Source organism: Phasianus colchicus, chromosome 4 (genome assembly GCF_987193195.1).
Source record: "Phasianus colchicus chromosome 4, bPhaCol1.hap1.1, whole genome shotgun sequence".
Taxonomy (NCBI): Eukaryota; Metazoa; Chordata; class Aves; order Galliformes; family Phasianidae; genus Phasianus; species Phasianus colchicus.
The window spans coordinates 50,381,248-50,408,913 of NC_143439.1; the positions used below are offsets into that span (position 1 = coordinate 50,381,248).

Genomic DNA, 27,666 nt, shown 5'->3' on the forward strand with positions numbered 1-27,666 from the left:
CTCCTAAACCTGTACAAACGTTACAGGCCTTCCATTTCTCAAACTGGCACAGAGCTGCTCTCTCAGGATTTCTTGCCACGCTCTTGCGTTTCTTGAGAAACAACTCTCAGACATTTCCTACACTTCTGGCATGGTTAGAACAAAGCTCTGTTAACCAGAGGGTGAAACCTGCAGATAGCTTATAATGTCACAGGATAACACTTTAAGGTTTAGCCTGAATCCTCAGGATGCAGTTTCCACAAAAAGGTTTCTTGGCATTGCTAAGAGCATCTCCTACTTTTCTGCACTGCAACCCAACATCCCAACACACTTCAGTTCTGCAGTCCCAAACATTGAAGAGAGTACAGTGAAGGCAGCATAGGAGATAGTTCGTACTTCTCATTTTAACACTGTGGTGACGCAGTACAAGAAGGGACAGGTGACCTCTGCCAAGAGATTGGACAAAAAAAAAAAGCGTGAGCTAGTTCCGTTCCTCCAAAGCCTCTGTAGCACACAGACCTCACAGACATAAATAGTATTTACAGCATCATTGCCTTCTTCAGTAAATATAAAGTCACTCGATGCCTTCATGTTAAGTCTCACAGTTACTCAGACAAGTGTATAAAGCGTTGCTTTTCTGTTACTATAATCCTAGTCATTCATCATCTCTAGGTTTAATCTTCCTCCAAGATTACTGAATCTAAGCATGAGACACAAAAAGGAGAGAGGAACAGACCAAGACAGGCAGAATTAAATTCTCCTGCCACCACTCCACATTACAGATGTCACATGAAGTTCTGACTGCTAACACTGACTGCTTGGTTTCAAAGAAAAAATTGCTCTAACACTATCACTAGCTACAGTTATACAGAATAAATACAAGAACACAGGGAGACACTTAAATAGCATTCTCCCCAGTTTAACTAGAAACTCCCAAGGCAGCTCTAAATGAGATAGCCCTTGTAAAGCTGGCAAAACAGCTGCTGCAGCACAGCCCTTGGCTCAGCCTTGTCATCAGAAGCATGGCCATGCAGTAACACATTATGGTTTTACTCTGGAAAATGATTAAGTCCAAATATGTGAGACTGAGGGTCTTTGGATGGAGCTTCACAAAAATAACACAGGTACAAATATCTACCTACACGCATCACTGCTGCTCATACTCTTTATTTGAATTTATTTAGCTCTTACGGACTAAGAACAAAAAAGAGTTCTCAGATTGTTACAAAAGAAGATGAAGATTAACCAGTTGTAAGTAGAGGAACAGAAACACTTGAGAATGCATGGAGATCCAAAGAAAAATAATTTTTAAAAGCAAATATAATAGTTTTTAGAATAAAAAATAGATATTATATTCTTGTAAGGAATAAAATTCTTTAGCAGCATCAGTTCTTCATAGAAAACATACTGCAGAGAAGTGCAAAGTATGATTTCAGCATCCAAGCAAGCAGCACACTGAAGAGCATAAGCAAAAGAAGGTCCGGGATCCACCGTGATTGCTGATTTTCCCTTGTAGATGTGAAATCCATAACTGTATGCACACAAGCTACAGTTTATTTGAACAGAATGGCCTGCACATGATCTGAATTTCCAAAATATTTCTTGTCAGAATAAAGCTCTGTCTAAACCTAGAAGCTGTCTCCAACGGATGCCACAAACAGAATGAAGAGCATAAAATAACATGCAGTAAAGTATGCCTGAAAACATCAATTCAGCTTTCAGCACCTCACAGCTGCATTTAGTTGTATCCTGACAGACTCAAATTCCATTTTTCCCCCCCCCATCTCTTTACATCCATGATCTTTTAGCATTCACAAATTCTACTGCAAGGATTTTCTCAGCCTTCTCACACATTTTATGGTCAGTCTCCTCCTCTGTCACACACTGTATATTTGATGCACCTGGTTCCAAAATTGGAAGAGACAGTGAACAGTAACTCTCTGCTTTCTTTATGCCACCCATAAGTCTTGGACAAACACTCCCTCAGCCATTTGTTTTCCACGCTGAAGATTCATGTTCTGAATATATTACCTTTATCTTTAAATACTTTACTCTCCAGGCTTTTGGGACAATATCTTTTTTCCACAACAAAGAAGAAATCAGTTTCCTTGAAGAGGCAGTATAAATGTCAAACCTTGAACTCCACGGCAAATGGCTGTGACCATTTTCTGCATAGTGAAAATAAACAGCCTGGTTTCTAAAAGAGATATTCAAAGTTACCCCAGTTGACTGGGAGCTGATAATAGATAGGGAACACACTTGAGACTTTTTTCCACATACTGAGTTTATTCTTGGCTACCCACCCAGTTTATCTTTACATTAGAACCTGGACTTTAAAGTTTGCATTATGTATGAGATTCCAGATAAACTTACAGCATTAATTATTCCACAGAAAAGAAAAGCCAGCATTAAGAATTCAATGCATTGTTTACACAATAATAATAATTACAAATCCTTTCTTCCAGTAAATTTGGGCATGACAACTGCATCACTTTGCTACTTTGACTCCTCACTCTTAAGTTACAGCTTCACAGGTATGCTCCTATTAATTGCAACAATTACGAAAACTCATTTTATCACATGAACTTTTGACTGGGATCCATTACAGAGTCCTGCCTCTCCCACTGCATCTAGAATATCATGGTTTCAAAGTTCAGGGTGCTTTGTAAAAGCAATTTATTTGCTGAGGGCAAGCCTAGGGTATTAAGCTTCTCACTTTACCATGAGACATCTTCTAGAACTCCGTTAGTCTGAGAGGGTTAACAGAAATTAACACAGAGGGCTTTTGGTGTCGTCAGCAACAAACACATTCATGTACACCTAAGTACTAAGGTGTTGAACAAGGAGTTGTTTATGGCACTACATTAATGATTGTGCTGTAAGATCGTGCTTTTGTGCTAAGTAATGCACAAAGCAACCCTGCCATTCCTCTAGAAGCTTATAATTTAAGTATTAAAGAGGATGTAAAATTGGATAAGGGGATGGAATGAGCATTGGTGAAGGTCAGGAAAATGACCAGAGACAAAACAGACTCACAGCCTGTTTTAGCAATCTCATAACTAACATTTAAAAGTCCACCTTGCACAAATGTCTAGGGCATGAGATATCCAGGGAGGATAGAAGCCCTTCTTACTATTAGACTCAGAAAGAAGGGAATGGAAGAGAGGCCCCATGACCTGCTGTGGAAGAAGTCCTGGCAATCTGTCTTACTGGACCTGTCAGAACAAATATTTAGCAGCAGAAAATGATTAAAAGGAAGACAAGGTAACCATCATATTTGGTAAACCAAATGGCATCAGAAGCGAAAGGCACACCAAAGAGCAGAGAGACAAGTGGAGCTATGAGCTGATATGAGCAGTGACCAGGAGAAAAAAAAAAAAAGAGAGAGAGCAAAAAAGCTAAGCTAGGAAAATAAGCTAAATAAGGGTAAAAAAATAAGGCAGTGCCACATAGGGATAAATTCCAGGAATTGCCATGATCTTGCAAATACCCCAACTTTGTTCTGGCAGAGAGGAAAGGTTAGCTAAGTTTCAAGGTGCAGAGATGCAGCTCTCTGAATACAGTGTACCCTGATAGACTGCCTGCTCCTTCACTGCAATGCTCCACCTGATCAGCCTGCAGTCATGGCCACCATTCATCAAGACGGAGCACAGACTGCTTATTCAACCTCTGCTTATTCAACAGCCTCATCTGGGCTGCACTCCCTTATTAATAGCAATGAAGTCACTAGCAAAGCCCTCAGTTGAGCAATGTCTCAACATGCGTTGCAGCCTACTGAAATAGTTTATTGTTACAGAACGGAAGACACAAAGACCTCAGAAGCACACCTATCCCACAGCTCCACTGAAAGGAGCTGACTCAGTACATTCATACCTACACAACATGTTCATCTGCAGCTAAGCTGCTTTCCCAATGATAAGCACGCTCATAAAAAACACCATGATAAAAAAAATCCACATGAAAAACCTGTCCATCACCTTTGCCACTTTTTTCCACTCAATTCCTTTGGCCCGGTTTGCTTTATGGTCTCGAACACAATTAGCAATATACTCAATATTTTTAATCAGCATTTTGTAACAGGAACAGCAATTAACATTCTCCCTAACATTTTCACCATGAACTCCAAAGCTATTATTCAAATTTCCATTCAGATTTTCCTTGAGATCACTGTCATCATTTCCATTGGAAAGGTGACTCTTTCTGTCTGCCCCCCGACACATGTCACCGCCCTCTAACCTGTGTTCTTGTTCCTTCTCTCTTCGTGGACTTGTACAATTTTCACCCACATCATAAACAAAAAAAATTTTTGACATATAGTCCAAGATTACCACTCTGGCCCACTGTGGAACAGGCTTTGCTTCTGAGCCACAGTGATGGACGTTCATTATAATGATTGTCAGCGCAGTGGAGGCTGTGATCATGGTCATAGTTGCTATGTAATACTTGCCTGGAACACAAAATAAAATTATATTAAAGGTGCTATCCACATTTAAAAAAAATGTAAATAGCTTCAGTTTAGCTGTACAAATACCATGCATACTTCAAGTATTTCACTAGATTATTTTTTTTCTTAACAAACGCAGCCAACATTTATCTTCCCAAAAGCCACAGATGACACACAGTCAATCCGACAGCCCTGATTTCAATAAGCCATGTTTAAGGACAAAGCATGTAAAGCTCACCTATCAAAGGTACATTTTCAGAGGGAGGCATAATCTCTGCAACCATCAGCTGGAACACAGTCAGAGCAAGAAGAACTGTAACACCTAGAGACACTTTTTCTCCAGAGTCTGCGGGGAGATAGAATCCCAGTGGAGCGAGAAAAGAGATCAAAATGCAAGGAAGAAGAAGATTAAATATGTAGAAAGATGACTTCCTTTTCAAAATCAGCGTAAACGTTACATCTGGATAAGGCTCAGAGCAGCAGCCATAAGTGATTACATTCTTAACCGCTGGCATACCATGAATCTCCCATTCCACGTCTTCTACAAAGTCAGAAAGGTCACCACTATCAAGAGAATTGATGATGTCTACCTGATTACCATTATAGGTCCAGGAACCAAATGTAAGGTTGCACTGCTGGCTGTCAAAAGGAAAATAAGATACATCCACTACACATGAGCTTTTTGTGATAGCAGGTGCATCCCAAGTGATTTTTCCATCATATCTCAACACTACATTAGTATTCACAGGTTCTGAAAAGTCATCATCAGCCCTAAAAGACAGAAAAGCAACAGTCAAGATTGATATGCAGCAATTCAGTGCACGGGATGGGGGAAAACTGGGGGGAGATCCTGGCTTCACAGCATTAAAAGCATGCTTCTGAAAATGTGTTATTTATTCATATTGATTTTTACTAGAAACTTACTATATTACTTATTATATTATTTACAAGTACCAGCCCCCATTAGAGCCAAACATCAGTGAAACTAAATTATACTGTGTTTCTTGGCCATTGCTTCTTCAAACTTGACCTCAAAAAGGACACAGTGAAATACCAGATTCATTCAAAAATTACGATAATCTGCTGTTCATTACTGGCCAGGGAGAGCAGACAAGATATGGAGCCTTTGCATACCACCTTTCTGCAGGCACCATCTTCCAGAGCTCTTCAGCAGCCTCTGCAGAAAGCATTTAAGATTGACAATGTTCAAAACTCAGTGCAACCAAGAAATTCATAACAGCTCTGCTGTGTAGCTGGATCAATTGCCAAACTATCTTATCTATGGCTTTAGGGATGATCAATAATAAATATTAAGAAAACAAACATATTCACTGCTGAGGTAAAATGAAGTTCAGGCTCCATGAGTCATTTCTTCTTCTACCCTCTCCCTTACACCCATTCAAGATGATTCTCTCCGGCCTCACTCACTTGTTATAGAGGACAATATCCGGCCTCCAGACCAAATTGCTTGGAATTCTGATAGAATCCAATCCATCATATTTATCCTTATCCCATTTGAGGTATGCATCATACCAGCTTTGTCGAATCCATAAGTAAGCTGTTAAAATTTGGTTCCTTTCATCCTGCATAAAAAATACAAAAATATTTCTTGCTGAAGGTGAAAACAAGTACATTCTAGATGCTGACAGCATTTGTTGTACAGCTTTAAAGCACTGCCCAAAGCGAGCCTGAATACTGACAGGCCACAGTACTTTCCACACAGGTACATATGTACATACAGTGTATGGGGAGCTTCTCTATTCGATCCTCTTCGACTCTCTTGTCCAGACCTTCCTCTCAAAAGGAGGATTATTTTCCCTGCACCCTTCCTAACTTCAAATACAGTTGCCTAATGTTCTTGTATCTCTAAAAGTTCCTTTTTCCAGGGTCAGAATAACAGCAGATTTAGCTTAAAACTCTTTGAAAGCTTGAAGTCTTGCAGTTGTAATTCACAAGCCAGAAGTGATTTTCCTTTTCCCTTCCAGACAAATTTTCATTTGCCTTAGAAGTGTATCTGGTTGAACCAAGTTTATAAGAAGTTACTGGAAGATAACATAGAGGGGTTTAAGGAGAAATTAATTGCTCCTTAGAAAAAACACTCCCTCTTTCTACTTAGTAGCAAAAGTTGCCTGAAAGCTGGAATTTAACAAACATTTAACTGATACTACAAAAAAAAAAGTCTTAACAATTCGGCAGCTGTAAGTTTGTAGACATGTAATGGAAGTTGTACAACTGCAATCAGATAAGACTATTAAGAACTGCAGAACATGACCCTTGTGAGGAATCGTTACTGAAGTTGTCACAGCGCTATGCAAGCTGCTTTCCTACTTCAAACAAGTTAGCAGTTGGCACACTTCTACGCATTTTCAGAAAAATAGAACTGTATTTTTACTCACCATGTCTTTAATTTGGGACAATGTTATCTGAAGGGTAACATTCAGCACTTTATCTGTGTCTTCCACTGGTCTTAGAGCATTTGAATAGTCTTCAAACAGTTCACTGAACAGCATCTGAGCATATTTCCCTTTGGCTGATTCTACAGCTAGATAATAGATTTGTTCAGTACATCAGATTAAGCACCGAGCAGTATCAGAAGCCATCCCCTTCCAAAAGCTTCAAATAGCATTTGCTATATTTATCATTCACATACTGTAGAATATAATTTAGTGCAGAAACAGAGCAAACCTGATAAACTTATTCAAATGAAGACCGCATTCACCTGTAGTAAATTAATAGCTTGCCCTAGCTTTTCACACCTACTTGAAAAAACAAAAAAATCTCTTTATCCAGAGATTCTTGCCATTTTTGAAAGTAAATATTACATTTATTTTACTCATCTCTTTCATAGGTATGGAGATTATTGACTTAGACACATTTGCCAAGCTAAAATTACAAGCAAAGCCTGAAGTCAAACCTGCTCCCCAGCTAATAACTTGTGACATCTCCCTAAACACAGCACTGATAGATTCATGATACTTTCAGAATTTACCTCATCCCCCATGCCCCCCCCTTTTTTTTTTTTTTTTAAGCAGCACTTGGAAATATTCCGAGCTGCTTTTCTTCACAATTTAACAATTACATGAAACATGAACACATCCTTGGACCAACACATTTCCCAGAGCATATATTTGGAGACATTTATTGCTATCCACATGCCATGGATAACACACGAAAACTTCAAGTTTTAAACTTTTGCTGTTCCGTACTATTTTATGCATCTCAGTTTCTCAAGACAGGGTCTCTATTATCTTTAGATTCATGCATTTTTGCAAGCAAAGGACGAAGATAGTGACATTCACAAGGCTTGTACAAATGCCAGCTGGCATAAGGTAGGAAGCAAGCGTTCTGGAACGCACCGCTCTTTGGTGACTCACAGTCACTTCCTGGGCTAACCAGAGTTCAAAGAAAAACCTCTTGATTAAAAAGAAATCTTAACAAAAGCTTCATAAGGAGCGTTTAGATCTATCTGGTTATACACAATCCTTCATTTTGTCGATACGTCAGAAAGATGAAGAATAAAAGCCAAAGAAAAACACACACACATGAAGGGGACTTCTGGAGCTCAGCCAAGTACGACACATCAGGACACCAACTCCTATATGAATAGAATAAACCTCAATGCAGTATTTAGCTACCAAGAAGTATTTTCTCACCTTGAAGCATCGCGGCTGTAAACAGCAACCAGAGAGAGACATAAAAGGATGACAGGTTATTTCTCTTCATTTCTGGACCTTAAATAAAACTGTTCACCCAGAAGCATGACAATTTTTATCACTATCCAAAACTGTAACAAAAGATGAGTTACTGTGGTACTGAAGTACAGCTAGAAGCAACTCAGTCCTTCTTCTGCAGCTGTCGGTTCCTGGAGCGATGGCCTCAGTTCCTGCAACACCTGGGGCTCTGCTGTACCCTCCCTCTCTCTGTAACCTGAGAGCTGCCTCCTTGAAGCTAATGCTGTGCGGATGGGATATCAGTAGGAAAACTGTTTTCCATTGCTTTACTCCCTACAAACGTAAGATTATGTTTCTTCATAGATCAGACATTTTTCATTTCTCCAGCAGGTTAAGATTTACTGACCTTACATTCAGGAATATATTGCTCAAAACCAGTCCAGTGAAGCCTGTAAACCCCCATCAAAATAAAAAATAAACAGATAAATTCAGTTACCATGAACTCACTAAGTTCATCTAGTCCAACCATCCACCTGCTACTAATATTGTCCTCTAAACCATGTCCATTAAGTAATAATTCTACCCTTTCCTTGAAAACCTCCAGGGACAGTGACTCCAGCATTCCAAACAGCTCTTCCAGCACTTGGCCAGTCCTTCTAAGAATACATTTTTCATAATATCCAACCTGAACATCCTCCTGGTGCAACTTGAGGCCGTTCCCTCTAGTCCTATGCCTATTTACACAGGAGAAGAGGCTGATGCCCATCTTGCCAGAATCTCCTTTCAGGCAGCTGTAGAGAGCACTAAGATCTGCCCTGAACCTTCTCTTCTCCAGACTGAACAGTCCCACTTCCCTCAGCAGCTCCCCATAAGGCCTGTGCTCCAGATCCCTCACCAGCTTCATTGCTCTTCTCTGAACGTGCCCCAGGGCCTCACTGTCTTTCTCATAGTGAGGGGCCCAAAACTGCACACAATACTCAAGTTGCAACCTCATCACAGCTGGGTACAGGGGGATGATCACCTCTCTCTTCCTGTTGGCTACCCTATTTCTGATACAAGCCAGGATGCTGCTGGCCACACTGCAGGACCATGTTCAGCTGAGCATCAACCAAAGCCCCCACATCCTTTTTCTCCACACAGTTTTCCAGCAACTCTGCCACAAGCCTGTAGCATTGCACAGGGATAATAATATCCTCCTTAATATTTAGTTGGAAACCTGAACATCCCACATCCTGAACACAGGTTTAGTTGAAACCTGATCATCCCACATCCAGTATGCCACACAGCAAACCTACCTACTTGTATACTGACAAAACAAAGTTTTGACCTACCAAAGTGATACTGTGGAGAAGAGATGGAGCTACACCAAGTACTACTGATAACAGAGGCAAATTGCTGGGGGTCACTGAGCACTGCTAGAACCAAGAGTCATATTTCTTCAGCACAGGTTGGAGACAATCTTGTGAACAGTTACACTAGAAATACAGACCTGCTGAGATGTGCAGACTGATGCTGTAATTAGCATATAACCCCATATATTAAAGAACCATGCTAATTTAAAACACTACAAGGGCGCTCCAAAAGCAATGCTGCTTGAGGTGGATGGTGGCAGTATGGCAGCAGAGGTTGAACCTTCCCTCCAATATTCTGTTACTTTTAGTTGCTGTATGGTGGATGGCAGCTGAGGGCACTCTGACAAAATGGCAACTGACACAGAAGTGAATACGAAGCAAAGGGTGTGTCTGAATTCCTCCATGCAAGAAAAATAGCACCCCTTGATATTCTTCCATGCTTGCTGAACATTTATGAAGAGCAGACAATGGTTGTGAGCACAGAGAGTGGTGCATTTCAGCAGTAACAATAACAATGTGAAGAGCAAGCCATGTTCCAGACAGCCATGCAGATTTTTATGAATATGGCACACAGACTCTTGTTCATCACTGGCAAAAGTGTATAGCCACTGGCGGTGACTGGGTTGAAAAACAGTGTTTTATAGTTCAGAATTTGCTCCATCAAATGGTGTTATTGCACTCTTTGTATCTACTGCATTTTCATGGAAATAAATAGAAGGCATTTCTTTCAGAATAACCAATATGATATTTCCAAAGGAAAGTGTAGGCTCTCAAAATAAGTACACAAGAAGCATGCTTGTATATGTTGATTATTCAGTTTACTCCTACGTGTGTATAAACTTCATGTTATTCACTGTAAGTGTGTAACCAAGTATATTCCTGCCAAATATACCCAGGAGCTCTTGCATACATGATATACAGACAGCAAGCATGCATATCATAGAATGCTCTGAGTCAAGATCATCTTCCACCCCCAGCCAATAAGCAGGGCTGCCACTCATCAGACCAGGCTGCCTAGAGTCCCATCCAGCCTGGCCTTGAGCACCTCCAGGGATGGAGCATCTACAGCTTCTCTGGGCTACTTCTGCCAGTGCCTCACCAGTCTCTGAATAAAAAGGATTCCCTTTAAGACCAAACATAGATCTCCGCTCTTCTCATTTAAAACCACTTCCCCCTTCTCCTATCACTATCAAACCCCATAAATTGTTGGGGTCTCTCCCATTTATAAGCTCCCTTTAAGTACTGGAAGGCGACAATGAGGTCTCCCCAAAGCTCTCTCTTCTCCAGATTCAACAAGCCCAAATCCCCCAGTCTGTCATAATAGGAGAGGTGCTCTAGCCTTTCAATCATCTTCACGGCCCTTCCTCTGAGTCCACTCTAACAACTCCATGTCTTTCTTGGTCCCTAGGCCTGGATGCAGTACTTCAGCTGGGACTTCATTACAGCAGAGCAGAATGGGACAGTCATCTCCTTTGCCCCGCTGGCCCCCTCCTCTTCTGAGGCAACCCAGGATCCAGTCAGCCTTCCAGGTTGGAAGTCCACCCTGCTAAAACAAGAAATACTTGTGATGCTTGAGCTGCTACGTTAACTACACAGTACTAACAAAAAAATATAAAATACATCCAAAAGCCTTTTCAATATTAAAGATTTAAGAACTTTAACAATCTTAGTATGTCAGTCCATTTGTCTCCTCTATCTTTTTTCCCCAATAAATCCAATTTGTGATTTTAAACCAAACATCCCTGAAGTAGACTTTTGTGTGAAGGCTGAGTATTAAGATTTGTTATTTAATGATCTGAGAGATTCATCTAGACACCCACGCTTCCTTGGAATATAGTTTAAAATTGTGGCTTAATCTATAGTAATACTGCTCCCAGATGAAATATTCCATTTAACAGTTGAACAGAGTATAAATTTATTGTCAAACAGTTCTGTTTTTCCAGCAACATGTTCTTCTATTAAGTCAGGAATATAAGTACAAAGCAGATTATAGAGATAATTTCAGAGTCACAGGTGTTTGCAAGTTAGATTCAAGTCATTAACTTCTCCTAAAACTAAACTTCACAACTCAGTAGAAACAAGCCATCTTGCTAGAGTGCATCTACCAGCAGATGGCCCTGTTAGCCAGCCCACCAGACATTCAAGATGATTTTCGTTTATCTTGTTTATGATACCATCACTTTTTTATATACTTGGATTAATTTTGCTGATTATTTACCTTTCCTTTAATACAAGATGAGCAAAGAAGATTTTCTTTCAAAGAAGGTAAACAGAAAGAACTCTTTAATGGCTAACTGTAGCTCCAGGTCTGCCTAAATTATATACATGAGGTTAATCACAGGAAGGTCTCAGGGAAGCAAATATAAATCATTATCAAAAACTGTTACAATATGAAACCATATGTAGAGCACTGACTGCTTGTGGTGATGCAGAGAGAAATTAAGGCACAATACCCAGCCCCATTTCCTCATGATTTTATTCAAACATTTGACTTTGCTCTGTTCTCTTTATAGCCAGTACACATTTTGACACCGTGCTTGCGTTCACATTCAATGGGACAACACTGTACCACTCATTCCACAGTACACTGAGCCTGTATGATACTCTCATGACGAGTAACTTTACTGTTCTAGGTAAACACATAAGCTGCAATGTAGAAACCTGCAAAATACAAATGCAGCGTAACCATGCAAAGTAACTTTAACTTTGCATACATTTTATGGAGACACTGAAGGTGAGGAAGAGCATTTCTCATATTAAGTATCCAGAATTTGGAAGTTTCTACATTGGACAAACTACAAACAAAGCAGGAAAGTTTAAAAACTTTTTTTTTTTAATTGAAACAATAAATTCTAAAATTGTTCCTGCCTAAAATAATCCTTTACCCCTGAGGCTAAGCTTTTGACATGTATGTTTTCTGGGTTTGTCTTTTTTTTTTTTTAAACATTCTCATCCTTTCTTGCATGATGCACAAGAAGAGTTTCAGCCTCCAACTGGAAAAGCTACAGATACTGTATTATCACAGACCTCAAGGCCGTCTGTACCATTTATAATCCACTCCTTCATCAGAGAACAATAAAGAAGAACAGATTGGTTTCTAAGCACAGTTTGTAAGAAGCGTCTCACAGTCTGCTTCTACTTGCCTTCCTGCCAATTTTTCTTCCCAGAAGCTGTTGTGTTCACATTCCCCTCAGCATTTGCTACAGAATATTTTCTTGTGATAGGGTCAAACAGCACACTATCTTCAGAGTCAAACTTCTCTTCTACTAAGACTGGTTATTCTCAGGAGGAAGTAACAACAGCTATTCTTGCCAGCAGAATCACCTAGCTGTGCAGAGTACAGCACTTCACTTAAATGCAGCATGTTTCTCTCCGCCCCATTTTCTCACCCACCTACTTCCTCCTCCTTCCTTCTCTCTAAAAATCCCCTACCACCTGAAACCAGCATACTCATTCATATTTTCTTCTTCTGTTGTACGCACAAAAGACAGGAAATACATTAGGAAGTGTTCAGCATGTTAGGTCATGAAATAATGTGGACTATTCGCCATATTTTCCAGAAACAGTAAATCCTGTTAAATGTTAGTCATGAGCTCTGGAAATAAATTTTATTCAGGTCCACTTACATATACAGTTCTACTGATCATCTTGCAGCATTTGAAGAGGAGGAACCTTTTGTCCTAAGAAGCCTTGTATTGTTTTAATATGATCTAAGATGCAGCACATTCATCCTTTTCCACTAGGACATGCTGCCTAGGATTTTATCTGTCCTTGAGAAACAACCAGTATCTGGCAGGGTTAAGAACAAGGCTATTTTATAGCTTGAGCTGTCAAAAAGCTATTTTATATACAGCTCTTTATCACTGGGATCATTTCCAGCTTTGCATCATGTCTTTGAGTGACTGATCACAGGATCTACACTTTGCAGAAAGACAACCTCTGGGCCTAAACACTGTTCCAAATCACAGATTTGCTCTGACAAGCAGCCTCATGCTCTAAACCAAACTGGTTACTACTGGTTACTGGTTACTTACTACAGAAATTTTTACCCTGATACAAGGATATATACAGAAAGACTCAGTATTTTCCTGCCTGAACACTCTTGAGCCATGGAAGACACACTACCTCAGCTTCCCAAAGCAGCAGGGAGTTCCCAGCAACGGGTACAGGCTGAAGACAAATCTAGGTTCCCCAGAAGGAGATTCCTTCAGACTGAGGTGGACAAAAACAGCAAACTGCTGTCTGAAGAAATAGGACTAAAGGATGAGGAACATCAGTTCTGAGATAGTATCTAACGTTTCATTTCCACAATTCAAAGGGGGCAGAGGGACCAGAAATAACATTTTTAAAGGGGTATCAGAACTCATCACATACACAAGGGAATCTGCATAGAGAATCTAGCATCTTCTGAAAATGTCTGCTTTCCTGATAAGTTCACATCTAACTTGCTTCACAAAATAAGTTACATCCAAACATTTGTGTCCTTACCTGAGTTCCCCACCAAGACTAATTGTGTACTAATACAGAGCAGCCGGCCGTAAAGGCAGCATGCCAAAAGATAAAGACAAGGAACAATTCCAGACCATAATGTATCAATCTAAAGTAACTGTTTTCAAAGGACTCATAGAACTCTAATTGCAAGATGCCTGCCACAGCAATATTCATACTGCTACTTTGCTAGCGTCATATACAATTTTGCTTTCATTATAATACATATCTGCTAAAGAGAGACACTAAGTAGACATTCATGTGACAAACTGTCATTACCTTATTGTTTCTGCTCCATCTAATCATACAAAACAGTCCACCCAGGGAATTTCTCCATATTCTCAGAATTTAGAGCAACAAAACTGCTTCACTCAAAGTATAAAATATTCCCCTCGATAAACCACTCCAAGAGTGGTTTTCTAAGCCCATAAAACTAATTTCCAAGCCCACACTTGCTGCAAAGCTGCCTGTTTTAAAAAAATATATATATACACATATATCATAGCAACTTCTTAATCATCCCAAAATAAAAACATTATGTATGCCAGACAAACCTCATCATAGCATAAGCCAGCTAGTAATTACTCATCTCTGAGGGAAAATAACTTTTTGTAAGTTTTAGCTGTTGAAGCATCTTATATGGTACATGGATACTCACATTCTTTAGACTTCCCCTCCCCAGGCTGCATCTGAGGGTAGGAAAAAAATGTTGGCTCTTTCCCTCTTGACTATTTCTCTGAAAATTAAGTTCTGACAGTAAGAATGCTGGCAGAAATCCAGTGCATCTCTGCCTTCAAATTATTCTGAATTTACACTCATAATGTGATCATAAAAGATCTCTTCAAGATTTCTTTTGAAAGCACCATGACAGGACAGAAAAGGTTAAAAAAAATAGAAGCACCTAAGAGAATAGAGACACAGATCTCCCAGCCACACTTATATAGCTGGGGATTCTGTATTACTAAGCCATTGGTATTACAGATCAGGTTGATCTCAAAAGTTCTGGCTTCAACCAACAGCAAGGCACCTGCAGCTTCTCATAACAGAGAGATGGTAACTGGAGGCACTCCTTTTCCTTGAGGATTCTTGCAGTTTTCATATAATAGAATCCAACCAAGCTGCATCAATAAGAATACATTGCCATATGTGGTGTTGCTTGGCCATGCTCAGCTCCGGTTGCCCAGATGCTGGCTCAAAACCAGATGCCCATGACAGCATTCCATCAAGCACACCAGGCCTAGACACTACAACCCGTGAGTGAAACAACAGACAAGCCAGCAATTAGAGCAGACTTTATCTGAGCTGAGCATCATCAGACATTTCTTGCATCTCTCATTCCCTAGTCCCATACTCCAACTAGTGGTGTACTAGCCTGTACAACCCCTCTGACAGCAGATTCCCAGGCAGACCAGTTTTAGGCTTCACTTATTTTCTCACCTTTTTACAGGTTTAAGAATAACTGTATGCAATCCTAGCAAAGCACTTTCTAGTATGAACACAGCTACTTTACACAACACAGCTAAAAAATTTCCCTTTGAGAGAAATGTAGTATACACACAGTTTTACTCAAAGCCTGTAACTGTGTTCATTCTGGCACAACACATTCATTTAGACCTTGGAGACAAAGCATCACAAGGAGTTGAAGACAGTATCTCTTGTCTTAAGGTCTGATGAACACAGTGGCTCCAGGACAGATTTGAGAGGCTGTATTCATATCTTTGGTTTTCATCTACAAAGTTCTAAGTGATAGTCTAAAGCCAAGGTGGTGTTTCACCCAACTCTAAATGCACTGAAGTGAATGCTCACTACTTCTTTAGTTGACTGCACTGAAAAACATTATCTTGCCCATAAATCAAAGAATCTGCTATCTAAAAAGTTAACCAACAACACTAATCCGAGTCTTAGAGGCTTAACAGCTTATTCTGTAGTTCTGCAAGAGGAGATATGAGGTTATAAAAACAGTTAAGAAAACAAATATGTGGTCTAACATCAAAATGTTATTACCATGCATTATACCTGGTTGGTTTGCATGCTTTGGAAAATTTTTGTTGCTTGCCTGCCAACAACTGGCAGGGGACTTTGCCAGAGGTATCTTTGCCAATTGCTCAGCTGCCCTGTAGCTTGATGAAGGGGCATACTACTCTGAGACAGAATCTAAAACAGAATCAATATGTTGGAGAAAAAGCATGAGGGATTAATACAGGTAGCTAGTTGAGCTGCAGTGGACAGACAATCCTACAGTGATCCTGCAGCTACAGCTTCTGGAAAATCTATGTGAAACTGCAAAAGCCAGTTCCTCAAACTTGAATTAAAAAAAAATAGCATAAAAACAGTTATAAGTAAGAACAGTCCTAGCAACAGAATTGTCATTGGCTGTACTCCTGGACACTAGCAAAAGCAGCATATTAATAGTGCTACTTCAGAGAGCTGCTCTCATCCAATTACTGATAGACATGATATAGACATATGGTCTATACTCCAATAGTTGATTTGCTCCTGATGGGAAGCTACACATAGGGAAGAAAGCACAGGTTTTGTGGTACACGTTCTCTAATTCTCTCTCTTCTGCCAGATCTGTGTCACAGTATTATAACACAAACTAGAGCCCTCTGTATCCATCTTGATCAAAAACCCACTGCTTTTCCTTTAGTACCACTTACTGCTTCCAAGGTCGCAGCCTTTGCAATTACAAACCTCTGAGGAAGTAATACATGAAAATACGAAATGTAATATCTTCCACAGAAAGCCAGAGCAGGGAAAACAAAGCAGAGTGCTGGCATGACATGCCCCACATACTGGCACTAGAGCTACCACACAATGTCTGGTGTCCTTTTTGCTATGAAGAAAAATAATCAAGTCTTTACAGGGAAGAAGTAAACATTTCAACCACTAGATATACATATGTTATGGTCATAAATATATCTTCCTTCTACATTATAAAAGGAAGTCACAGTGACAGAAAAGATTTCCAGGTATGCCAAAGGTACTTTTAGGCTATTTCAGACAATAACATAATGGAATTTTTTTTCCTTCTACGTTATTCTCAAGGTCTTCTTTTGTCAGTCACTTACCATTCAGGTGCTGATTGCAGACAATAACTATATGGGTCTGTAGATGCAATTGATTGCACGTCCACCTCAAAACTCTCTTCAGCAGTTTCTATAGCAGGAATAATTCTCTATATAAAGCCATCATACAAAGCCTAAAAAGAAAACCCTAAGTTGAAAGGCATTTGCTGTCTTTAGCTTTCTGGATTTGGGTTTTTGGAATCAGATGATACTGAATGCAGTCAGACTAGCAGGGGATGTTTTCATTCTACAAGCAAGAACAAGATGTACTGCGGATCCTGGTGTGAAACCAGCAAACATTAACTTAATTGCCTAGCTTTCTTTTGGTAGATACGCAAAGGCACCATTTCTAGCAAATTGCATCTACTCAAGGAACACAAATGAACTATGAAGTATAACTCAACAGCACAAAATGTAGCCAGTGACATAAGCTTGATACTCAATTAATTAGTGCTGTAGTGATTAAAGGGTAACTTTACTTCTTTAGTCATTCTCTAAGGATGATATGTTTTATGTAAGGATCAAAATCAGAATCAAATCAAAGGCATACCAACCAAACATACAAAGAAAGACTTATAAAACCCAAAAATGTATCAGTACTTTTATTCTTAAATAGAGTCTAAACACAGCAATTAAAAATTGTGGAAATTGTAAGAGTTCAGGTTTCTACATGAGCACTGACTCATCGGTCTCTGAACAGTAACTCACAATGTGACACAGTAAATTCCCCCAGCAGACAGCGATCAGAAGTACGAGAGTAATACGGCTCTTTCTGGAGTCTGTATGCTCAGTCTTTCAGTCTTACCGTGAGAAAAAGAGTGAACTTGAAAGAATCATGACTTGAAGTCATTCTCCATTTTGCTTCTTAAATAAAGTATCTTGTATCCCTCCTCAGCTTCTATTCAGGATTATTTAGAACAGTAAAAAACAAAAACAACCAAAAAGCCACAACACTTCCAAATATTAATATGTTAACTGAAGAAAAAACAACACTTTAGGATTCTAAGCTGATAAGTTGTCAAACTCCTAAAATATTCAGAAGAAAACATATTTTGTCATAAAAGCAGTCCTACAGCTCCAGCAAATACAGATCAAGCACTACATTTATAACTGTGCTCTCTCAAAAAATATGCCAGCCTATCAAAAAAGGAGCTTTTTAAATAAGCAAGAATAACTAATTACCTCTACAACAAATGCTCCTTAAACAGATCTCTACTCATTTCTGTACTAAGATCAGAGAACTGAGTGAAGCTAAGACTCCATCACCTCTCCAGCTACTTCCTAGATTCCACTTCCATTGTAGGGGTACTAAACAAAAAATCTGCGGTGACAACGACAGAATGTAGACAAAAATAGGAACAAAGGTAATTCTTCCTCTTTTGCCTCATGTATCACACCAAAGACAGATATTACATATAAAATAGAACTATTTGCAAGGCTACCTGGTCTCCCCTTTAGGCAAGGACAACTTACTGCTGAAATCATTGAGGCAGTATTATCAACACATCTTCAACCAGTCTCTCCTGCCACCTTGAAGAAGATACCAGTAAACCTAAAATACCAGTTTAGTTCCCTATTAAAGCCTCATGATCAACATGAAGATGAATACCTATTGCCAATGTCAGTTTGACTGAAGACAATCCTTTGGCAAGTCTTCCCTTCTTCCAGGGAAAGGGAGATGACTTTCTAATCACCATTTTCAGTTACAGTTACTAACTGCTCACAGCAGCCTTTGTACTTGACTACTCAGCTATATATTTATCAAGGTTTTGGTTCTGGGATTTTTCTTTGGTTAGAAAATTGATCTTACATCAGAATAGGGGTGGCCAGCAGGGGCATGGAGGTGATTGTCCCCCTCTACTCTGCTCTTGTGAGGCCCCATCTGAAATACTGTGTCCAAGTGTGGAGCCCCCAGTACAAGAAAGACAGGGAGCTGTTGGAGAGGGTCCAGAGGAGGGCCACAAAGATGATCAGGCAGCCGGAGCACCTCCCCTACAAAGACAGGCTGAGAGAGCTGGGCTTGTTCAGCCTGGAGAAGAGAAGGCTGCAGGGTGACCTCACTGCAGCCTTTCAGTACCTAAAGGGAGCCTACAAACAGGAGGGGAATCAACTCTTTGAAAGGGTAGATAACTGCAGGACAGGGGGAAATGGTTTGAAGTTGAGGGAAGGGAGATTTAGGTTGGACGTGAGGGGGAAGTTCTTTACAGAGAAAGTGGTGAGGTGCTGGAACAGGCTGCCCAGAGAGGTTGTGGATGCCCTGTCCCTGGAGGTGTTCAAGGCCAGATTGGATGGGGCCCTGGGCAGCCTGGTCTAGTATTAAATGTGGAGGTTGGTGGCCCTGTGTGTGACAGGGGGGTTGGAGCTTGATGATCCTTGAGGTCCCTTCCATCTCTGGCCATTCTGTGATTCTGTGATGATCTTGAATGCCTTTTCCAACCTCAGTGATTCTATGATTTGCATCCTTCTGTGTCATCATCTCGCACAATTTCAGCAAATGCATCAACCATCAGGACTACCATTCACACTAACTAAACACCCTGGTCAACTCTTACAGGAAAAGCACAGACATAACCAGACTCCCATTGTCCAACACAGACCTATCACAGCATGACAACACATACTACGGAGCTGGCACATTTGGGTACAGCATAAGAAGATGGGGAAAACCTGGGTAAAGCCAAGGAGCAGACATCAGATACACCAAAGCCTGCCCAGAGTGGAGTTCTGGAGTAGGCAGGACTTATCTGGAGGTACCAAATGCCACACTTGCATCACCTCAGCTTTACTTAGATTCTATGCAGAAATTACTATGCAAACAAGTATTTCAGTGAACAAAGCCAGGCAGTGAAACACAAATAGCTTTTAACTGAAATGCAGTTAAAACAAAGATCTCAGATATGATAGCAACCACTGAAGATGCCTCACCGCAGTAAATCCCACACTGAACACATCGCTACTCAGGGTAAAGAGTAGCAGAGTGGTGGTATCCTGTAGAGCAATTAGAAGACCTAGGAAACCCTGCCTAATTATTTCACAGAATCACAGAATCACAGAATTGCCAGGGTTGGAAGGGACCTCAAGGATCATGAATCTCCAACCCCCCTGCCACATGCAGGGCCACCACCATTCCACCTAATGCTAGACCAGACTGCCCAGGGCCCCGTCCAATCTGGCTTTGAACACCTCCAGGGACGGGGCATCCACAACCTCCCTGGGCAGCCTGTTCCAGTACCTCACCACTCTCTCCGTAAAGAATTTCCCCCTGACATCCAACCTAAATCTCCCTTCCCTCAGCTTAAAACCATTTCCCCTTGTCCTGCTGTCACTCACCCTTTCAAAGAGTTGATTCCCCTCCTCTTTGTAGGCTCCCTTTATGTACTGAAAGGCTGCAATGAGGTCACCCCGCAGCCTTCTTTTCTCCAGGCTGAACAAGCCCAGCTCCCTCAGCCTGTCCTCATAGGGGAGGTGCTCCAGTCCCCTGATCATCTTTGTGGCCCTCCTCTGGACCCTCTCCAACAGCTCCCTGTCTTTCTTGTACTGGGGGCTCCAGACCTGGACGCAGTATTCCAGATGGGGCCTCACAAGAGCAGAGTAGAGGGGAACAATCACCTCTCTGTCCCTGCTGGCCACCCCTCTTCTGATGGAGCCCAGGATCCCATTTGCCTTACGAGCTGCAAGGGCACACTGCTGGCTCATGTTAAGTTTTTCGTCTACCAAGACCCCCAGGTCCTTCTCCACAGGGCTGCTCTCAAGGACCTCTCCTTCCAGTCTGTAGGGATGCCTGGGATTCCTCCGGCCCAAGTGCAAAACTCTGCACTTTGCAGTGTTGAACCTCATCAGGTTCACCCGGGCCCACCTTTCTAGCCTCTCGAGGTCCCTCTGAATGGCATCCCGTCCTTCAACTGTGTCAACCACACCACTCAGCTTGGTGTCGTCAGCAAACTTGCTGAGGGTGCACTCAATTCCGTCATCAATGTCATTGATAAAGATGTTAAAGAGCACCGGTCCCAAGACAGACCCCTGGGGGACGCCGCTCGTTACCAGCCTCCACCTGGACATAGAGCCATTGATGATCACCCTCTGTCTGCGGCCTTTCAACCAGTTTCTTATCCATCGAGTGGTCCACCCATCAAATCCACATCCCTCCAGTTTGGAGATAAGGATGTGGTGGGGGACCATGTCAAAGGCCTTGCTCAAGTCCAGGTAAATGACATCGGTCGCCTTTCCCTTGTCCACCGATGCCGTCACTCCATCATAAAAGGCCACCAGATTGGTCAAGCATGACCTTCCTCTGGTGAAGCCGTGCTGGCTGTCACGGATCACACGCCCTTTCCTCATGTGATCAAGCATGTCATCCAGGATGATCTGTTCCATGATCTTCCCAGGCACAGAAGTGAGACTCACCGGCCTGTAGTTCCCAGGGTCCTCCTTGCTCCCTTTCTTGTAAATGGGAGTGACGTGACCCTTCCTCCAGTCATCCGGGACCACACCAGACAGCCACGACTTCTCAAATATGATGGAGAGCGGCTCGGCAACCACCTCAGCCAGCTCCTTCAGAACCCTGGGATGCATGCCATCCGGCCCCATAGACTTGTACACATTCAGTCTCATGAGGCGGTCTCGGACCTGCTCTGTCCTCACAGCAGGGGGGGATTTACCACCCCAGTCCCCACCCAGAGGTGTAGGGATGCAGGGCTCAGGGACGGAAGGAGTACTGGAGTCCTGGCTGCCAGTGAAGACCGAGGCAAAGAACTCATTCAGTACCTCGGCCTTCTCTTCGTCCGTTGAAACCAGTTCTCCTTTTACGTTTACCAAAGGAGGTACACTCGCTTTGGCCTGTCTCTTCTGGCTAATGTACCTATAGAAAGTCTTCCTGTTGTTTTTCACGTCCCTCGCCAAGTTCAGTTCCACCTGCGCCTTGGCTTTCCTGATCCCACATCTGCAAGTCCGGACAACATCCCTGTATTCTTCCCAGGTGGCATGCCCTTGTTTCCAGAGTTTGTACACACCTCTCTTTGCCCTCAGCTCTCTCAGCAGGTCCTTACTGAGCCACGCTGGCATCCTCCCTCCTCTGCCCGCTTTCTTGTTCAGTGGGACAGAGAGTTCTTGCGCTCTTAGGAAGGCATCCTTGAAGAGTAACCAGCTCTCTTCAGCATTTTTGTTTTTAAAGAGAGCATCCCAGGGGATCTCGGCCAACAGTCCATTGAACAGCTTAAAGTTTGCTCTCCCAAAGTTCAGGGTCCTGATGCCACTCTTCACCAGGCCCACAGTTCTCGAGATCACAAACTCGATCAGAGCGTGGTCACTGCAACCCAGGCTGCCTCCGACCTTAACACCATTAATTATTTCCTCCACATTGGTGAGCAGCAGGTCCAGCAGCGCTTCACCTCTGGTCGGTCTGTCCAACACCTGGACCAGAAAGTTATCATCAACACATTCCAAGAGCCTCCTGGACCTCTTGCAACTCGCCGTGTGATCTATCCAGGAGATATCCGGATGGTTGAAGTCCCCCATCAGGACAAGAGCCCGTGAGCACGAAGCCTCCCGCATCTGAAGCAAGAAAGCCTCGTCAACAGTCTCCCCTTGATCAGGTGGCCTATAGTATACTCCTATCACCAGCTGGCCTTTGTTAGACCCATTCCTAATTCTAACCCACAGGCTCTCAACCTGATCATGACTGTTTCTCAGAGGAAGCTCCTCACAGTCTATCCACTCTTTGACATAGAGGGCTACTCCCCCACCCTTCCTACCTAGCCTATCTCTTCTAAAGAGCCGATAGCCCTCAATGGTGGTATTCCAGTTATGGGAATCATCCCACCACGTTTCCGTGATAGCAACAAGGTCGTAATTTTCTAAGCACATCACGGTTTCCAACTCATCCTGCTTGTTTCCCAGGCTGCGTGCATTAGTATAAAGGCACTTCAGCTCGGCTTTCCGTCGCACCGCCTTTATAGATGGTCTAGGTTCCCCTAGAACAGCAGCATCTCCAACACCCCCCTGCCCCAGTCCATCCCTTCGTACTTCACTGTCGTCGCCCAGCAGGTTCGGTACGAGCCCTGGAATGACTCGCTCAAGCTCAACATCCCTGATTTTGCTCCCTTCCCCCTTCATACCTAGTTTAAAGACCTGTCAATGAGTCCTGCTAGTTCCTCAGCTAAGATCCTCCTCCCCCTCTGAGACAGACTACTTTCATTTGCTGCCATCATGCCAGGTGCTGAGTAAGTTTCCCCATGGTCAAAAAACCCAAAATCCCTGGATTTGCACCAACTTTTGAGCCATTTATTTATGAGGTGTGTTTTTTGGTATCTCTCGGTATCCCGCCCTGCCACTGAAGGTATGGAAGAAAACACCACCTGCACACCCGCTCCCTCGACTACCCGCCCCAGTCCCCTGAAGTCTTTCTTGATAGCTCTGAGACTCCTCTCTGCAACTTCGTCACTGCCAGCCTGGATTATCAATAGCGGGTAATAATCGGAAGGGCGAATCAGACCAGGAAGTCTCCTAGAAATGTCTCTGACCCGTGCCCCAGGGAGGCAGCACACCTCCCTGCGGGTAGGGTCAGGCCGACATATGGGACCTTCTGTTCCTCTCAGCAGGGAGTCTCCTACAACAACCACCCTTCTGTCCTTCCGGGCAGAGGCAGTCTTGAGGCGTGGGGCCAAGTGCTTTTCCCGAGGCAACCTCACAGGTTGACCTCCCCCTATATCCCCACTCACCTCTCCCTCGAGTTCCAGGGCCTCAAACCTATTACTCAGAGGCACCTGGGGAGCCGAGGATGGTCGGGATGGGGGACGCCTACTTTGTCGAGCTGGTATATGTTTCCACTCTTCCCCCTTTCTTGAATTGTTCTTAGGAGGAGGAGAGGACAGGAGGCTCACTGCAGCACCGTCAGTCCGCCGGCTCCCCGCACCCACGTGCCGCTTCCCCTCTCCCACCTGTTTATGAGGCAGGGGGGGGTGACAAGCTCCACATGATGCCTCAGTTATGCGCCCAGATCTCGGGGCCGATAGGGACTGGCACCACCAGTCAATCTCCTTCTCACACTCTTTTATGGTCCTCAGCCTCTCTACCTCCTCTTTCAGGTCAACCACAAGGCTGAGTAAGTCATGCAGTTGGTCACATCTTATACATCTACCACTGTCATCACCCAGTACTGCAAAGGCCAGGCTCTGGCACTCATAACAGCCAGCGACCTGTGTACTAGCATCTCGCGTTGGGGCCTCAGTCTGAGTCTCCACACTCTTTATGGCCGCAGCCTTTTTTCTGCGGGAGCATGGGACTTCCACCTGGGACTCCACAATTCTTGTGCTATTAGCCTTCCTCCGGGGTGCAGGCATTGCTAACCAGCAGGCACACCAACACTATTAGATAGCCTTAACAGGGTGTGCCTGATCAGGCCCGCCCTGCTGCCAGTAGTGCTGGCGCTGCCCCCGCACCGTTGCCGGGTCGTTAACAGGAGCCCCCGCACTTATCACTCACCCTGGCAATGTCAACTGTCCTAGGCTGGGGAGTTCTGTGCAGGAGTGGCTTACTGATTCTCCTCGACAGATAAGCCCAGGTGTTTCCCACACACCTTCTCTGGTGGGCAGCGACGCGTCGCTGCCCTCCCCGAGGCTTTTTAAAGCAAGAAGGGGTGGGTGCGGAACCGTTGCCCTGGCAACGCCCCCGCCGCGATGTCCCTGGCGATCCTCGGCAATCAAGGGCTTCTTCCGGGTTTGCGCCCGTTTAAATCTCCCGCCGTTGCCCTGGCAACGCCCCCGCCGCGATGTCCGCTCTCGCGAGAACTTCCCGGCCGAGAGCTGCCCGGCTACTCTGCTCTCTCGGGGATCCCTGAGTGAGGGAACCGACCGAAACCCCCTTGTACCTCGCGATCAGTCGCTGCGCTTCTGGCTGGACCAGCTCCGAAGCGGCGATCCTCGGCAATCAAGGAAATCACAACAGCATTAGATTTCAGACAGCTCCCTTACTTCTGTAACCCACACTGTTGCTAGAAAAAGGACATAGCAAGAGAAAATTTCAGAACTCTATTTGTCAGCACCTTTGTTCAAGGTTTGGAGCAGTGATAGCAGGAAGGACCATCAGTAGGCTTGCTCACTGTAGCACTCAGGCAGGGCATCAGACCCACCATCTCCCTTTCTTCTCCTGGCACATGGTGAAAAATATATTCTGTCACATATCCCCTAACTGCTGCAACCACAAAATTGGAAGCACTGAAGCCATTATATTTCATGATTACAGTTGAAGACTCCTCAGCGTAAGCAAGTATCTTCAAATTCACAAAAATGTAAGAGCAGACTGAATAATGAACAAGTAATATAACCTAAGGATATCATTACCCATTAAGCAAACTCCGTACTATTCTAGTTGTTTAAAATTCTAATCAGGCTAATTATGCTCAGAGGAAATTGGGATTAACAGACAAAGAAATACTTTTGGAGCCAGTATTTGCTGAATAAAGATATTGGTTTGATCAGATCTTATGAGTACCAACGTGGGTGGTCTTTTTTTTTTTTTAAAGCCTTTGGTGTCTGTTCTTAAGCTAATAACATAGCTTGTTTCCCTTTTGACCTCAGCAACATCTTTTACTGTAGCTTGACATCTAACACCAGCAAATGCTATAGTTAACCACAATATTTTATGTAAGTCCTGAGGTGATTATTTTTCAAAACTTTAGAATCATTTATTGCTAAAAAAAAAAAAAGCCAGTCTACAACTTCTTCAGATAAAGAATAATGCTATCAGTAAGCATAGATTGCATTTTTAAAAAGGAAGCATTTATTAACTGAAGTTATGCAAGATAAAAGCATCTGCGGGCACAGCAAGTTCGACAGTCCCCCACCCTCAACAGTACACAGTGAAAACAAATACAAGTGAACTTCACAGACCATATCCACAGTGAGGTAGAACATTCATTACAGATGGTAATGTAAGCTTATACTCCTTGGCAGTAATTTATGTTGTTAAAACTCCTACAGAAAGAAACCACTAACTTCTTTTGCCTACTGTCTCCATGGCTATGACTTCCCTGGGAACACACATGGCCACCTTGCCAGGCGAGTGACATCTTCCCTGGGATATCCACAACGTGCAGCGGTGATGATAGTCCCCAGCCAGAAGGAGTGCACACCGTACTGCTCCAGGGGCAGCCCCAGCAACCTAAGGGCCAATCTGAGAACAGTCAGAAATCCCCTCTTCGTTACAGGTACGTTGTCCCTGTGCACAAAGAGCGGCCCTTCCAGCCTTGAACGCACAGCCACAAAGCTCCGGAAGGCCAGGACGGGGCACACCCATGGCTCTCCTGACAGAGCAAGGCTGATGATGGGTCTCTCCTGGTCGACAGGAGAGCTACGCAGGCGAAACGCCACCCTGCTTTCTGTCACCTGCATGTCCCTCAGGTAGAGCAGTTCAGGCTGCAGTACATTACGGTGCTTTGCCACCACCTCTCCTATCCGAAGTGCACCAAAAAAAGCCACAGTGAACAATGCACGGAACAGTAAGCATTCATAATGGGAAACACACACAGATTCCAGAGCTCCTAAGAGAGACCGTAGTATCTCAATTGTTATAGGAGCATATTTTTCCCTCAGGATGCCCACTTCACGTCTCAACCCCATTACCATCCAACGGGTTACAGCATCTTCCAGAGGGTCAGGGTTACCAGACAGTCTTGATAAGTAAGACAATGCTGCCACATACATCAATGTTTTTGAGGACGAGTAAAGAGACTCCACAGCTAAAAATCCCCTAACTTGATCCTCTGGAATGGGCCAGATTGCAGGCATTCCCATGTCCTTCCTAAAGGCGAGAAATTTCTTCAGCCCCTCAAGGTAGGCTTGCCAAAGCCTAACATCCCCCGAGTGCTCCAGCAACAATAATGTCTTCAGAGGCTGAGGTCCCAGTGAGTGTTTCCAAGGAGCATCAGCCCCCGCTCCTACAAGACAGGACTCACATCAGCACAAGCACACCACCCAAACCGCAATATAGACAACATCCCACAGTGCAAAGCACACCTGAGTGAGGCCCCAGCAGTTTATCTGACTACAGACACCGAGCTCACCGCACCCTGAGCTGTTAACGAGACATTTTTCAGGTGAGAAGGATCACAAGTAACGCCTGACACACCTCAGGCACAACATCTGGCAGTGCTACAGTAATTCAGAGCAGTACCAGAGAAAGTAAACAAAAACTCAGCTAAAGCCAAGCCTTGCTAGCATGGTCAGCAGACCTTCTAACCAAGAAGGGCACGCAGTACCTTCCTGCCACAAGTCAGAGCGCTTCCCAGCCTGGAAATAAGGCTCGAGACCTCCCAGAACCCCAGCCTCACACAAGCCTTCGAGCAAAACGAAGGCGAGAGCCGCAGCAGGCATAGCGCAGCGGGTCCTTCGCCGCTGACACACGCCTCACCTACCCGCTGCCGCGCCGAGCTCCCCGCGCCGCCTGGAGCCGCCGGGCCGCCCCACCGCCCGCGTCGTGCACGGCAATGCAACAGCCGCCTGCCCGGCGAGGTCCAGTTTCAGCCACTCCATGCCCGGCTCCTGTGCCAACAAGGCCAGCATCTCCCAGAAAGGTGAGGCAGCCGCAGTCCCGCTCGCAGCGCGACCACCGCACGACATGACCAGCGGTGCACCTCGGCCACGGCGGCGCGAGGTCGGTGCTGCTGTTCA

General features: G+C 43.6%; 1 protein-coding gene across 2 annotated transcripts; it reads right to left on the bottom strand.

The window, feature by feature from the left end:
- Positions 1-2,191: 2,191 nt before the first annotated feature.
- Positions 2,192-27,628, bottom strand: CHRNA9 (cholinergic receptor nicotinic alpha 9 subunit). 2 transcript variants are annotated; one of them, XM_090139539.1, is made up of 5 exons: positions 27,411-27,628; positions 6,820-6,965; positions 5,852-6,006; positions 4,662-5,194; positions 2,192-4,426 (listed from the first exon to the last, which is right to left on the bottom strand). In XM_090139539.1, the coding sequence occupies exons 1-5, from the start codon at positions 27,613-27,615 to the stop codon at positions 3,876-3,878; spliced, it is 1,590 nt and encodes a 529-aa protein (XP_089995665.1). In that variant the 5' UTR covers positions 27,616-27,628; the 3' UTR covers positions 2,192-3,875. The 2 variants fall into 2 exon arrangements, with proteins under 2 accessions (XP_089995665.1, XP_031444604.2); XM_031588744.2 differs by lacking the exon at positions 27,411-27,628 and adding an exon at positions 8,077-8,533.
- Positions 27,629-27,666: the final 38 nt, after the last annotated feature.

Excerpts from the sequence above, each read along its gene's own strand:
- CHRNA9 (XM_090139539.1), bottom strand. The coding sequence starts at position 27,615 with ATGTCGTGCGGTGGTCGCGCTGCGAGCGGGACTGCGGCTGCCTCACCT. Across the intron at positions 6,007-6,819 it reads TGTCCCAAATTAAAGACATG|GATGAAAGGAACCAAATTTT; the intron begins GTGAGTAAAAAT and ends TTTTTTATGCAG. Across the intron at positions 5,195-5,851 it reads GATATTGTCCTCTATAACAA|GGCTGATGATGACTTTTCAG; the intron begins GTGAGTGAGGCC and ends TCTGTCTTTTAG.